The sequence below is a fragment of the Gigantopelta aegis genome, chromosome 7, assembly GCF_016097555.1.
Source record: "Gigantopelta aegis isolate Gae_Host chromosome 7, Gae_host_genome, whole genome shotgun sequence".
Classification (NCBI taxonomy): domain Eukaryota; kingdom Metazoa; phylum Mollusca; class Gastropoda; order Neomphalida; family Peltospiridae; genus Gigantopelta; species Gigantopelta aegis.
The window spans coordinates 28217164-28231889 of record NC_054705.1 but is presented as its reverse complement, the minus strand read 5'-3'; the positions used below and the strand labels follow the sequence as shown (position 1 = coordinate 28231889).

The following is a 14726-nucleotide window of genomic DNA, read 5'->3' as shown; positions in this document are numbered from 1 at the left end:
CAATTAGTAACGTTGAACTCGTTCCTGTTTACTGCAGGGTGCTTCACTTTTGTTTACTAGAATGGATTTGTTTTATTTTACGCCCACATTGTAGGCTTTTTACCTGAACTGACTGCAATCTAGTTTGTTTCACGTATCGTAACTGAAAAATTTAGAATACTTTTTCCGTAAATATCGGCTCTGTGCTTTTGTCGTTAGGTGAACGCAGTTTGGGACATCGATGGTAACTGTTTAACGTAACATGTCATCTTTGTCACCAATGAGAATTGATATAGTATGATGCAACCTTCTAACCGAGTCTACTATACTTCCGGTTTGACGTCATCCCAAAAGAAAAATGGCAGACTTCGATCAATTTGAGGGTGCTGTTCAAGAAACGGTGGTCACTGAGGAAGACCCTGCAGCGGAATTTTTAGCTCGAGAACAGACAGAACTGGCTGGTCTTGATGATGACAATTTTGATGTAGACTCGTCAGCCCAAGCTCAGCAAAGTATATAACAACCTAAAATATCTTGCCATGTGTGATCCGCCCACTATTTTTATTTTTCAAAATAGAAGTCAATGAATGAATGATAATCCGACTCACTGCATTTTTAAGTCTTGTCTATAGCTTTTGCTTTTTACCCATAGTAATATACTACAGTAAATAAAAACAAAATGGAAATGGAAAAACATTTAGGTGTGATTTTTTCTTATTGAACATTTCTTATTCCATTTTACTTTTCCAAAAACACCAAAAGATGAATAGGAGCTGTTCAACAAATTTATGTAAAAACACTTCGGTGGGGTGTGTGTCAACAGTTACATAATTGCCTCATGTATATTTCTTTAATATGAATATTAGATGTGAGTTTTGTAGACGGATGTGTCACAGAGATGTCTTACATGTATGTACTGGTATAGCCTGCTTACTTTGCCGTTCGAGAGCTAGATGGACATTTGGACGGTATGATTGCTTTCTGCCGTCGGAGATCACTCTATAGCGAAAACGTGGAATAGACAAAGATTCCCACACTAATACAACAATAATTCTAAGTTTGACGCTAAATACGTTTACATTAATAATTTACGAGTTTGCCGATAACAAATATTTCACTTATTCACCACTAATACACACACTACAGGAAGAAACCCGTCAGCACCTACATACTTGACTGGAATAATTACTGTTGTTTTTTTTCCTGGAGGATGTATATTAGGTTTTACTATATAAAAATATTTGTTATTGGCGCACTCAAAAATGATCAATGTAAAGGTATTTAGTATCAAATTTAGAATTTTTTGTTATATTAGGAATTTAGAGCAGGAATCTTTGTCTATTGTGTGGTTGTCAGCCATTCCACGTTTTCGCTATAGAGTGATCTCTGTCGGCAGAATGATCATAACTGTACAAAAGTTTGTCTATAGCTCTCAAACGGCAGAATACTTGGGCTAGTACTGGTAATCCCTTAATATTTGTGATGTACAATATTTCCCATCTGTTTCTGTCCCTATGTCCACCATTTTTATTATCAACCTCAATATGAAAATATTCTCCTGGCCTCGTTTCGACAAGAATTTTATTAAATTAATATGAAATATTTTCTGTTCCTCTGTTACCATTTGATGCATGTAGTCAACTTAATCACAAGCACTCCCTGTTTTATAAATGAAGTGAATATGACGGAGTATGTCTACGACAGATTTCCCTTCTTTATTTATTATTTGTTTACTAAGTATTAAGTTCATATCCAGACTTACCAACTGCAATGGCTTGATCACAATTTGCTTCATGAAGTTGATGTTTGCTGTACTCATGGCAAAAATTTTCTATGCTCTGTTATAACACTCCAGAAAAACTAAAAGTTCTTACAAAGAAAAAAAAGAAAAATAATAATCAAGTGTCATATACTTAAAATACATGTTTGAAGAGTTGTGGGAGAGAGATGCGGGTAGGGTGAAAAGACAATTCAGCCTAAAAGTTCAGTAATTGACTTTCACACTTTATATATTTTAAAAATAAAAGAATGAAACAAACTGTTTGTGAATGTTAACATTGATTGCTGTCACAGAAATAAACCCAGGAATTGGCAGAATTTCATTTTCGCTTGACCCAGTCTTTTGCTACTATGTTACCTACAATGTACATGTATACAGCCTGGACTATTGACCCAGGGGTGCAGAAAGTACTCGCCTGCTCGCAACGGGCAGTTTGTCTTTTTCTGACAGTATTTTGTTTTTATTTTATATATTTTGAATTTTTAAAATCAATATGAAAAACTTTATATTTTGAATTTTTTGTACCCATGTTAACCAATGGGCATTTGCATTTTAAAAAAGATTCGAGATAATTTCTAACAGTGGATGTTTGTGGACAGTTTACACTGCTGTATCATCAAAGCTTGCCACACACCATTATGCTGGGGGAAAAAATCTTATGGCAGATATCGTTCTGATAATTAGCAGAATGAATACAATGTCTTTGTGTTCAGCATAATTTTGTCACATGCTAAGCTCAGATAATTTGCTACTCTGTCAGGATTGCTACTATCACTGCTAGCTATGGGTTGGCAATAGGGCCTCCACAAGTCCAAAATATTGGACTCAAGGGTCAAACTCGACACAGACCAGAGTACCTGACACTTGCATTAGAATCTAAGATGATAATGATACTAAACAATTAAGTAAAATAGCATTATGTAGAGCTCTTAATTCCAGTGCTGAACATGAATGCCAAATCATGTCATTGTATTGCATTTCACACATTTAACTTTTGTTTTCCTTCCAGGTCTCATAGTCTTATAATGTAACTGGTGTCGGACATGGCGAAATGATGTAAATGATTTTATAATTAAATTAGAGTGCTCTTCCTTGCATGGGTATTCAAGTCTTACTACAGGCCTCTGAGAATTGAACATCTGCGTGACCCATTTATCCGTTACATAAGAATAAATAGAGGATTCGTCACGAGTATTTTTTAATATGGAAAATATCAACCGAGTCTATGTTAATCGGTATTTGTCGAGGCTCTGCCGAGACAAATATCGAGTAACTAGACGAGGTTGATATTTTACATATTAAAAAATACGAGTAGCGAATTCTGTTTATCCTATAACACTTCTAAAATAACATTCTAATTACTTTTTTAGTAAATCACAGTACTAAAGTAGCCGCCATCGATAATATGACGTCATCACGATTAGCACAGATTAGTTTGACGTCACGCATTTTAAACAAATCTTTGAAAATTTTACGCTCAGGTACACAGGTCTTGTTGGCTTGTAAGCAAATGGCCCATCCACAGCAACAAATTACCTAGAAACCTTGCAGATTTGCATACCAGTATTAACCGGGTTAATAAAGTATATTATCATATGGGTTTATGACATGGATATCATGGGTAAGTTATAGGATAAATCCAGGTAACCCATTTCCTTTTGTTGTATGTTCCAAATTTTGCACAAACAAAAATAGGTTACGCAAATTAGATTTGCACGAGTAACATGCGAACAAATCAATTGGTCTCGCAATTTTCAGAGGCCTGTGCCCGAGTACTTGTAGAGACCCTAGTTGGCAAGTCTGCATATCATATTAAAATTACTAATTACAAATTATCTTTAAATTGTGAAATGTGTGTCAGCCTTCATTTTTACATACTGACTGTTGCGCTATAATTTGCAGATAACATTAATCTAAACTGATGGATACTTTTAGTGTGTTTTGTTTTTAATTAATTAGACAGCAAGTCGGGCAATTGAATTTTTAATGATTGCCAGTGACTTCTTAAATCAACTGGTTCCAATGACAAGTGCATTAAAAAAAAACCTGATCACACGTTGTACAAGGATACTAAATATAGCTGCCCAGGGTTTCTGCCAGAAAGACATTTTTTGCTTATGGCGCTATAAAAGACAAAATGATGAATCCAATGGAATAGAGTGATATATTCATGTAGATAATCTCTGTTCACTTTGCTTTGTATATAATCCTTCCTCAACGGGTCATCCTGCTGCACATATGAGTGATATATTCATGTAGATAATCTCTGTTCACTTTGCTTTGTATATAATCCTTCCTCAAAGGGTCATCCTGCTGCACATATGAGTGATATATTCATGTAGATAATCTCTGTTCACTTTGCTTTGTATATAATCCTTCCTCAAAGGGTCATCCTGCTGCACATATGAGTGATATATTCATGTAGATAATCTCTGTTCACTTTGCTTTGTATATAATCCTTCCTCAAAGGGTCATCCTGCTGCACATATGAGTGATATATTCATGTAGATAATCTCTGTTCACTTTGCTTTGTATATAATCCTTCCTCAAAGGGTCATCCTGCTGCACATATGAGTGATATATTCATGTAGATAATCTCTGTTCACTTTGCTTTGTATATAATCCTTCCTCAAAGGGTCATCCTGCTGCACATATGAGTGATATATTCATGTAGATAATCTCTGTTCACTTTGCTTTGTATATAATCCTTCCTCAAAGGGTCATCCTGCTGCACATATGAGTGATATATTCATGTAGATAATCTCTGTTCACTTTGCTTTGTATATAATCCTTCCTCAAAGGGTCATCCTGCTGCACATATGAGTAGAATATTGTTATAATCATTTTTAAAACCATCATTAAGTGTCATTAAGTTTGTCTTAAGGTCAACTAAAAATAATAAAATCTGCAAAACAATATTTTTTGAGGATGGTATTTTACCTGTTTTTCGCTCTGGCAGAGACCCTGATGCCTACCGTGCATAAGCAGTTTCCCATTTGAAAACACATGTATGAAAACCCCATAACATGTAATGCTTTGTTTTTCCAGATAACAACTTTGATTCATTTGGGGACCAGTCTGGAACACAGCAAGATTTCACCTCTGACCAGGTTTAGTGTTTTTTTGTTGTCCTGACTGTACTTACTAGTATAAACATATATTGAATTAGTTTTATGATTGATATCACTTACAAAAGTGTGTTTTCTTTTAGGTTTTTTAAATATACATGTATATATATTTTTTTTATGAAGATACCCTCATACTGTAAACAAATTAATGGTTAATTTTCAAATCAAAAAGTCATAGCTTTGATGTATTGCATTCTTGTTTTTCTTGTTGATATGAGAGACTTGTTTTTCTGGTTGATATGAGAGACTTGTTTTTCTGGTTGATATGAGAGACTTGTTTTTCTGGTTGATATGAGAGACTTGTTTTTCTGGTGTTCAGGGGAACATTCCTTGGGCTAGTTCTGACACCCATCAAATTCGCCAAATGTGAATCTTAAATTATTATTTTTAGCAAATTTTGTTTATAATGTGACAGTATATTTTTATATAATAATTGATATTTTGTTAGAAACTAACTGGGTTTCTGCAGTTTTTGAAGTTTAATAGGTAATTTGGAAAACTTTTCTGGTTAATGAGAGCTAACCCTTGATGTACATGTACCTGGTGCAATTTTGAAACTTTTTTGCCTTAGACAAAGTACTCACCTACAAATGTACATGTATGGCAATTTTGAGCCTGCCTACAGAATTTTAAACCAGTTACTTTTGTAACCAAACACAAAATTATAAAACAAAAATTATTCCTTCAACCAACGGCAATAGTTTAATCCAGTGGTGAAAACTGCCATTGGTTAAGCCTATTCATGAACCAAGGCACTTAATTTGGCAGGTACGGCAATTGCCGTTACGTACGAACCTTGTGATGGGTGTACCAGGTACCAGGTGGCTTATTTGTACTGCTTCATTGCATGGCAATTTTGCTCAGAGTTTGTGTGCTTTGTGGTAAATTGCTCATCTGAGGTGTGTGGGGTCACAGGATCAATGACCTTCTGAGGACTTGTTTGTAGTGTTTTGTCTTGTCTTTACAAAGTAAAAGGCAAGACACAGATATTACTATTCCGACAGCGACGCCATTAACTTTTGCATTAAAGGTCCTATGTCAAAATTGAAACTACAATATTTTGTTATTTTTTCATGTCTTTGTAATAAATAACTAGAAATTAAGCGATCCAGCACATAATCTTTCCATAATTAACTCTTGAATACTAATTAATAAAAGATCTTGTACTGTGTGACAAGAGGGGTTTCCAGAATAATTTGGCCACAATCTCTTTTTTTTTGTTGGTTGACTGCAAATAATTATTGGTAAATTTACATGTAAACTTCTGTGTTGAATGTGTACACATGAAACAGTGATGTCACTAGTTAATGCGTGTGAGTCTGTTACACACTATCAATATTGCCCCTTACAAAAAAATTGTTTCTACTAATAAATGGAATTATTTGGTTGTATTTTGTTATTGGCATATAGCTGAAGGTATAAACTTTGTTTCAAAGCAAAAGTTTCACATTAAAGTTTGCGTTTAAATCTGTTTCTTAAAACTGTAAGTCATAGATCAGTGAAACTTGGTTTTGCATGTAAAAAGAATTAAAAATTAATTAATGAAACATTATTTAAAAATATTTTTGCATTTAGCTCCATTGCTCACAAACTAAGTCCTAAAATAAATCAATGAAAATAGTTTTTTAATATGCACTTCTCGAATTTAAAATAATCCACTAGCCATGGGATCAGTGATTTTAAAAATCCACTAGCCATGATTAAAAATCTGTATTTGTAAATGTGTACCAATAATATCAGAACATAAAAAATAAAACCCAAATACATGTATTCCCCAAAACACTTTGTAATGTTCATCATGAACATCTATGGATGCATACAGCCATTAGTGAGACCGAATATGTTTATGGTAGGCGAGACATTGAAGTCTGTGGAATTCTTGTTTTTCGTATTGACTGTCTCAGTGAATGCCCTATTGACTGTCTCAGTGAATGCCCTATTGACTGTCTCAGTGAATGCCCTATTGACTGGTACATCAGAAGCCGGTCTGTGAAATGTGCATGCAGAATATCCCTTGCTGCTTTTCAGTTGGAGTACCCAACCTGTGGCCACGGCATGTTGTTTCTTTGTTTCACATTTTTAATAATGTTTGTACCTGTAGCCTGTGTAGGTGGTGTACCTGTATATCAGGCCTCTCAAAATTAAAAATGGTCAAAAATAAATTTAGGTAAATTTAATTTCTTTGAGTGTAACTTGTTGTGACCATCTAAATGAAGTCCTAAATTCAATACGTGTGGCAGAAAGTAGTCCAGTGGTAAATCGCTTGCTTGATGCATGTTCGGTGTAGAATCGATCTCTATCGGCAGGCCCATTGGGCTATTTCTTGTTCCAGTCAGTGATGGTATATATATATCAAAGGCTGTGGTATGTGCTATCCTTTCTGTGGGATGGTGCATACATGTATAAAAGATCCCTTGCTACTAACGGAAAAATGTAGTGGGTTTCTCCTCTAAGACTATATGTCAAAATTACCAAATCTTTAACATCTAATAGCCTATGATTAATAAATCAATGTGCTCTAGTGGTGTCGTTAAACAGAACAACCTTTAACTTTTAAATTCGATATGTGAGCAAAGCATATAGATTATGCAAAATTAGATTTGAGCGAATTCATGATGCACAAACGAAACGATTGTTCTCGCAATTTTCAGAGGCTTGAATGTATAGCTGCATGTTTGTGTTCTACATCGTATGTTGTGTTTTGAGATCTTTTATAAACTTTGTAGTCGGTAGACGGTGTACATGTAGCTGCATGTTTGTGTTCTGTGTGGTGTTTTCAGGACATCTTTGGTGGAAGTGATGGTGGCATGGCGCCAGTGTGCGACAGTTCTCTCGGCGCAGATAACTCTACTGCTGGTGGGCTGTTTGATGGCGGTGACAACCTAGTGAGATTACCTTTGTCACATTTTATCAGTCACTCACTAGTGACGGTTCCAACGATCGATTAGAAAGAAAATTGATCAGTTGGCCTCTACCGATATGGTTGATTATAAATATTTATTACTGATTGTCGTGGAAAATGTTACCTGTAATTGTTCCTATGATTTAGGTGATGGAATTGATGTAAATATACTGGGGTTTGGATTTGCCTTCATGTATTCATAAAACAAATCGATATTGAATAGCCATTAAAGGTAAAATTGATTATTTGTATGGTCTCTCAAAATGAACTAGGTAAGATGAACATAGTTCTCAGGCCATAAGATTTCAAACTTCATGGGAAACACTTTTTCGGTTCCATGCCTTTTGATCATAAAAAGGAAACTGTTTATATTATTTTTGTTGAATAGTTTGGTTCCATGATTTTACTGACACAGAACTGGTTATTGTGAAATCTGAAGGTCTGGTCCTAATACTGTAAACTGGGTGAAAAACACATATTAATTTTCTGTTGTTCGCGGCACACATTATTTTCTGGGATAGAGTGTACTTACAGTGATGTCTCAATTTTTGTGAAAGTATTACTAATATTAATCCGGTTTACAGTAATTAAAATCCCTTTTAAGTTCATATAATTCTATTTGCATAATCCAAAGTTGATTGGTTGGTGCAAGCTGAATCGATGATGAAATTTGCAGCTGATTCCCAACAGTCACCTACTATGTACATGTAGGTCCTACATTATATATAATTATATACACACACCAGTGCACAGAGTCAACTAGAGCCAGCTAGGTCATGAAGGTGGTCTCACTGGTCGCATGTGTGGTTAGCGTAACAAACATAAAGTGACAATAGTTGCATGCACACACCCCCCTCTCCAGTGTTTGACAAATGTTTGGGAATGTCACAAGTCCTCCCAGCAACATGGGCTAGTGCCCTATATATTATAGTATCACAGGTAAATAGTTCTACTAGCCCTGGCCAAACATTCACTAGCCTAGCCAGAGGGCTAGTGCTCTATATATTATAGTATCACAGGTAAATAGTTCTACTAGCCCTGACCAAACATTCACTAGCCTAGCCAGAGGGCTAGTGCTCTATATATTATAGTATCACAGGTAAATAGTTCTACTAGCCCTGGCCAAACATTCACTAGCCTAGCCAGAGGGCTAGTGCTCTATATATTATAGTATCACAGGTAAATAGTTCTACTAGCCCTGGCCAAACATTCACTAGCCTAGCCAGAGGGCTAGTGCTCTATATATTATAGTATCACAGGTAAATAGTTCTACTAGCCCTGGCCAAACATTCACTAGCCTAGCCAGAGGGCTAGTGCTCTATATATTATAGTATCACAGGTAAATAGTTCTACTAGCCCTGGCCAAACATTCACTAGCCTAGCCAGAGGGCTAGTGCTCTATATATTATAGTATCACAGGTAAATAGTTCTACTAGCCCTGGCCAAACATTCACTAGCCTAGCCAGAGGGCTAGTGCTCTATATATTATAGTATCACAGGTAAATAGTTCTACTAGCCCTGGCCAAACATTCACTAGCCTAGCCAGAGGGCTAGTGCTCTATATATTATAGTATCACAGGTAAATAGTTCTACTAGCCCTGGCCAAACATTCACTAGCCTAGCCAGAGGGCTAGTGCTCTATATATTATAGTATCACAGGTAAATAGTTCTACTAGCCCTGGCCAAACATTCACTAGCCTAGCCAGAGGGCTAGTGCTCTATATATTATAGTATCACAGGTAAATAGTTCTACTAGCCCTGGCCAAACATTCACTAGCCTAGCCAGAGGGCTAGTGCTCTATATATTATAGTATCACAGGTAAATAGTTCTACTAGCCCTGGCCAAACATTCACTAGCCTAGCCAGAGGGCTAGTGCTCTATATATTATAGTATCACAGGTAAATAGTTCTACTAGCCCTGACCAAACATTCACTAGCCTAGCCAGAGGGCTAGTGCTCTATATATTATAGTATCACAGGTAAATAGTTCTACTAGCCCTGACCAAACATTCACTAGCCTAGCCAGAGGGCTAGTGCTCTATATATTATAGTATCACAGGTAAATAGTTCTACTAGCCCTGACCAAACATTCACTAGCCTAGCCAGAGGGCTAGTGCTCTATATATTATAGTATCACAGGTAAATAGTTCTACTAGCCCTGACCAAACATTCACTAGCCTAGCCAGAGGGCTAGTGCTCTATATATTATAGTATCACAGGTAAATAGTTCTACTAGCCCTGACCAAACATTCACTAGCCTAGCCAGAGGGCTAGTGCTCTATATATTATAGTATCACAGGTAAATAGTTCTACTAGCCCTGGCCAAACATTCACTAGCCTAGCCAGAGGGCTAGTGCTCTATATATTATAGTATCACAGGTAAATAGTTCTACTAGCCCTGGCCAAACATTCACTAGCCTAGCCAGAGGGCTAGTGCTCTATATATTATAGTATCACAGGTAAATAGTTCTACTAGCCCTGGCCAAACATTCACTAGCCTAGCCAGAGGGCTAGTGCTCTATATATTATAGTATCACAGGTAAATAGTTCTACTAGCCCTGGCCAAACATTCACTAGCCTAGCCAGAGGGCTAGTGCTCTATATATTATAGTATCACAGGTAAATAGTTCTACTAGCCCTGGCCAAACATTCACTAGCCTAGCCAGAGGGCTAGTGCTCTATATATTATAGTATCACAGGTAAATAGTTCTACTAGCCCTGGCCAAACATTCACTAGCCTAGCCAGAGGGCTAGTGCTCTATATATTATAGTATCACAGGTAAATAGTTCTACTAGCCCTGGCCAAACATTCACTAGCCTAGCCAGAGGGCTAGTGCTCTATATATTATAGTATCACAGGTAAATAGTTCTACTAGCCCTGGCCAAACATTCACTAGCCTAGCCAGAGGGCTAGTGCTCTATATATTATAGTATCACAGGTAAATAGTTCTACTAGCCCTGGCCAAACATTCACTAGCCTAGCCAGAGGGCTAGTGCTCTATATATTATAGTATCACAGGTAAATAGTTCTACTAGCCCTGGCCAAACATTCACTAGCCTAGCCAGAGGGCTAGTGCTCTATATATTATAGTATCACAGGTAAATAGTTCTACTAGCCCTGGCCAAACATTCACTAGCCTAGCCAGAGGGCTAGTGCTCTATATATTATAGTATCACAGGTAAATAGTTCTACTAGCCCTGGCCAAACATTCACTAGCCTAGCCAGAGGGCTAGTGCTCTATATATTATAGTATCACAGGTAAATAGTTCTACTAGCCCTGGCCAAACATTCACTAGCCTAGCCAGAGGGCTAGTGCTCTATATATTATAGTATCACAGGTAAATAGTTCTACTAGCCCTGGCCAAACATTCACTAGCCTAGCCAGAGGGCTAGTGCTCTATATATTATAGTATCACAGGTAAATAGTTCTACTAGCCCTGGCCAAACATTCACTAGCCTAGCCAGAGGGCTAGTGCTCTATATATTATAGTATCACAGGTAAATAGTTCTACTAGCCCTGGCCAAACATTCACTAGCCTAGCCAGAGGGCTAGTGCTCTATATATTATAGTATCACAGGTAAATAGTTCTACTAGCCCTGACCAAACATTCACTAGCCTAGCCAGAGGGCTAGTGCTCTATATATTATAGTATCACAGGTAAATAGTTCTACTAGCCCTGACCAAACATTCACTAGCCTAGCCAGAGGGCTAGTGCTCTATATATTATAGTATCACAGGTAAATAGTTCTACTAGCCCTGACCAAACATTCACTAGCCTAGCCAGAGGGCTAGTGCTCTATATATTATAGTATCACAGGTAAATAGTTCTACTAGCCCTGACCAAACATTCACTAGCCTAGCCAGAGGGCTAGTGCTCTATATATTATAGTATCACAGGTAAATAGTTCTACTAGCCCTGCCCAAACATTCACTAGCCTAGCCAGAGGGCTAGTGCTCTATATATTATAGTATCACAGGTAAATAGTTCTACTAGCCCTGGCCAAACATTCACTAGCCTAGCCAGAGGGCTAGTGCTCTATATATTATAGTATCACAGGTAAATAGTTCTACTAGCCCTGGCCAAACATTCACTAGCCTAGCCAGAGGGCTAGTGCTCTATATATTATAGTATCACAGGTAAATAGTTCTACTAGCCCTGACCAAACATTCACTAGCCTAGCCAGTGGGCTAGTGCTCTATATATTATAGTATCACAGGTAAATAGTTCTACTAGCCCTGACCAAACATTCACTAGCCTAGCCAGAGGGCTAGTGCTCTATATATTATAGTATCACAGGTAAATAGTTCTACTAGCCCTGACCAAACATTCACTAGCCTAGCCAGAGGGCTAGTGCTCTATATATTATAGTATCACAGGTAAATAGTTCTACTAGCCCTGGCCAAACATTCACTAGCCTAGCCAGAGGGCCCTGTAATTGCAGTGCCGTGGAGATTTCCGTCAAGTTTCTAGTTCTCTGTGGCACACTTTTGCCTATAACTATATTCAGGTTTTTTGTCAGTGACATGTTTTTCTGTGCCGTGGACATTTTCTTAATTGCAGGGGTTGGTGGATATGTCAAATCATGCCTCCCTTAAAATAACTGCTGGTCATTTTTCCACAAAGTTTGAGACAGATGCTGTAGTTATTATTATCTCATATGCTAGTTAGATTTTAATTCATGGTTCTGCTGGCCATTTGTAATCTACAGGCATTTTGAGTGAAAGGAAATTTCAATTTGGTTACAGAAATTGGTAATAATTTTGGGGTTTACCATCAATGAGCACTGAAAGTTTTTTAGTTTCATCATGTCTTACTGACAAGGGGAAGGACGTAGCCCAGTGGGTGAAGTGCTCATCTGATGCGCAGTCCGTCTGGGATCGGTCCCCCTTGGTGGACCCATTTGGCTGTTCTTTTGTTCCAGCCAATACAACATGACTAGTATATCAAAGGCCTTGATATGTGCTATCCTGTCTTTGTGATTGTGCATATAAAAGATCCCTGAGTAGTAACAGAAATATATAGCGGGTTTCCTCTCTAGACTATATGTCACAATTACCAAAAAATTTACTTCCAATAGGCTCTGATTATTGAATATATGTGCTCTAGTGGTGTCTTTAAACAAAACAAATTTTTACATTACTTTCAGACAAATGGGCCAAGTGATGGATATTCTGCTATTTCTCAAATGGATGAAATACGAGCGGAACCCGAGAAAATAAAGAAATGGAGAGAGGAGCAGAAAGACAGACTGGAGAAGAAAGGTTTGGTGCTCAAATCATAGAGAATACTAAACGAGTCCCCGTGAGAGACCGTTTATATTACAACGAGTGTTTACACACGAGTTGTAATATAAACGGGCTCTCATGGGGACGAGTATAGTATTCTATTTATTACAACGCGCTACATTATTAATTTGAGTCGCCAAATATATTTTTTGTCTCTCACTAAACAGAACACTGAACGTAAACAAAACAGCGGAGTGATTCAGAGCGCATATGCACTCTTTTTATACTATTAAAGTATTTATGCTTTCGCAATGTCATAGAGTCCCTCCATCCCAAAAATAAAAATAATTAAAACAAATAACACACACTAGTAGTAAACAGAATATCAGTTTAATAAACTATAATATAACAATCACTATTCAAAGTCCATCATTTGAGTTTTCTGCAAAACGTTTAAACTTTCAAAATTCAAAGCGCGTTGGTCTCAGTGTCACGTGTGAGTTTTCGACGTTTGGGCTTGCTTTTAGGAGATTCAGTTTCATCGTTATTGTGTTTACAAAAGTTAATATTTATGGTTCCACCATATATTGGAGCAGAAAAAATTGAAGACAATTTGCCAAGAAGATTTGTAGAAGATGTAGTACAAGAATCAATAATTTTCGTTGAAGTTGTGTCTGTCGAGTGCATTTCCAAAGCACGTGCCTGGTGGTCCGATACCGTGTTACTGAGAATATGACTAATTTCACGGTGCTGTGTTGTGGAAATGTGGCTGTATGTAAAATGTATTTTTTATTTTTATTTTTTATTTTTTTTATTAATTGCATCTAGCCACGAACGTAAAGTTTTAATGGCATGTTGTTTATGAATGAGATAAAGTAGTTCCGTGGATCATGTGATCGGAGGTCATGACCTCTCAAAAAGCATATCTCACATTGTGGGATATGAAAAATCTCTCACGGGTATCTCCATCACTTGTTACATGTTAAAGAGGCTCACTTCAAAATCGTATTAATAGACTAAAGTACTAATCAAAATTATACCCAGGTGATTTTCCAGTCTTATATATTATTTATGAAAATCTCTGGATTAAAAACCATAAAAATGTATCAGTATTATCATGACCTGTTATGGTATTCAAACAACCGATACCTAAAATGACAATAAATGACCTGTTATAGATAGAAATATGACATTTATTTATAATTTTATTGCAAAACATATGTAATTTGAAACAGACTATAACACCCAGTTTGATATTGAACACACCTGAGACCAACCCTCTGCTTAGCTTAGTACTTGTGATTTTACCTGTCAGCTTTAATCAATATCAATCTGGGTGTTATAGTCTGTTCCAAATTACATATGTTTTGCAGTATAATTGTAAATAAATCTCATATTTCTATCTATAACAGGTCATTTATTGTCATTTTTTCTACTGGTTGTTTGAATACCATAACAGGTCATGATAATACTGACACATTTTTATGGTTTTTATTCCAGGGATTTTTATAACCAATATATAAGACTGAAAAATCACCTGGGTATAATTTTGATTAGTACTTTAGTTACATGTTAAAGAGGCTCACTTCAAAATAGTATTAATAGACTAGTTACATGTTAAAGAGGCTCACGTCAAAATAGTATTAATGGACTGTAGTTACATTTTAAAGAGGCTCATGTCAAAATAGTATTAATGGACTGTAGTTAAA

General features: G+C 36.6%; 1 protein-coding gene across 2 annotated transcripts in view; it reads left to right on the top strand.

Moving 5' to 3' along the window:
- The first annotated feature begins 314 nt into the window (after positions 1 to 314).
- The window catches only part of LOC121377644 (clathrin light chain A-like), a 29521-nt gene continuing 15109 nt past the window's right edge, over positions 315 to 14726 (top strand). Inside the window, exons 1-4 of one of the 2 annotated variants that reach the window (XM_041505716.1) lie at positions 315 to 491; positions 4808 to 4869; positions 7668 to 7772; positions 12939 to 13053. In XM_041505716.1, coding sequence (XP_041361650.1) covers positions 338 to 491; positions 4808 to 4869; positions 7668 to 7772; positions 12939 to 13053 — 436 coding nt within the window. In that variant the 5' untranslated portion in view covers positions 315 to 337. The remainder of the gene's footprint in view (positions 492 to 4807; positions 4870 to 7667; positions 7773 to 12938; positions 13054 to 14726) is intronic. The other variant, XM_041505717.1, reaches the window with a different exon arrangement.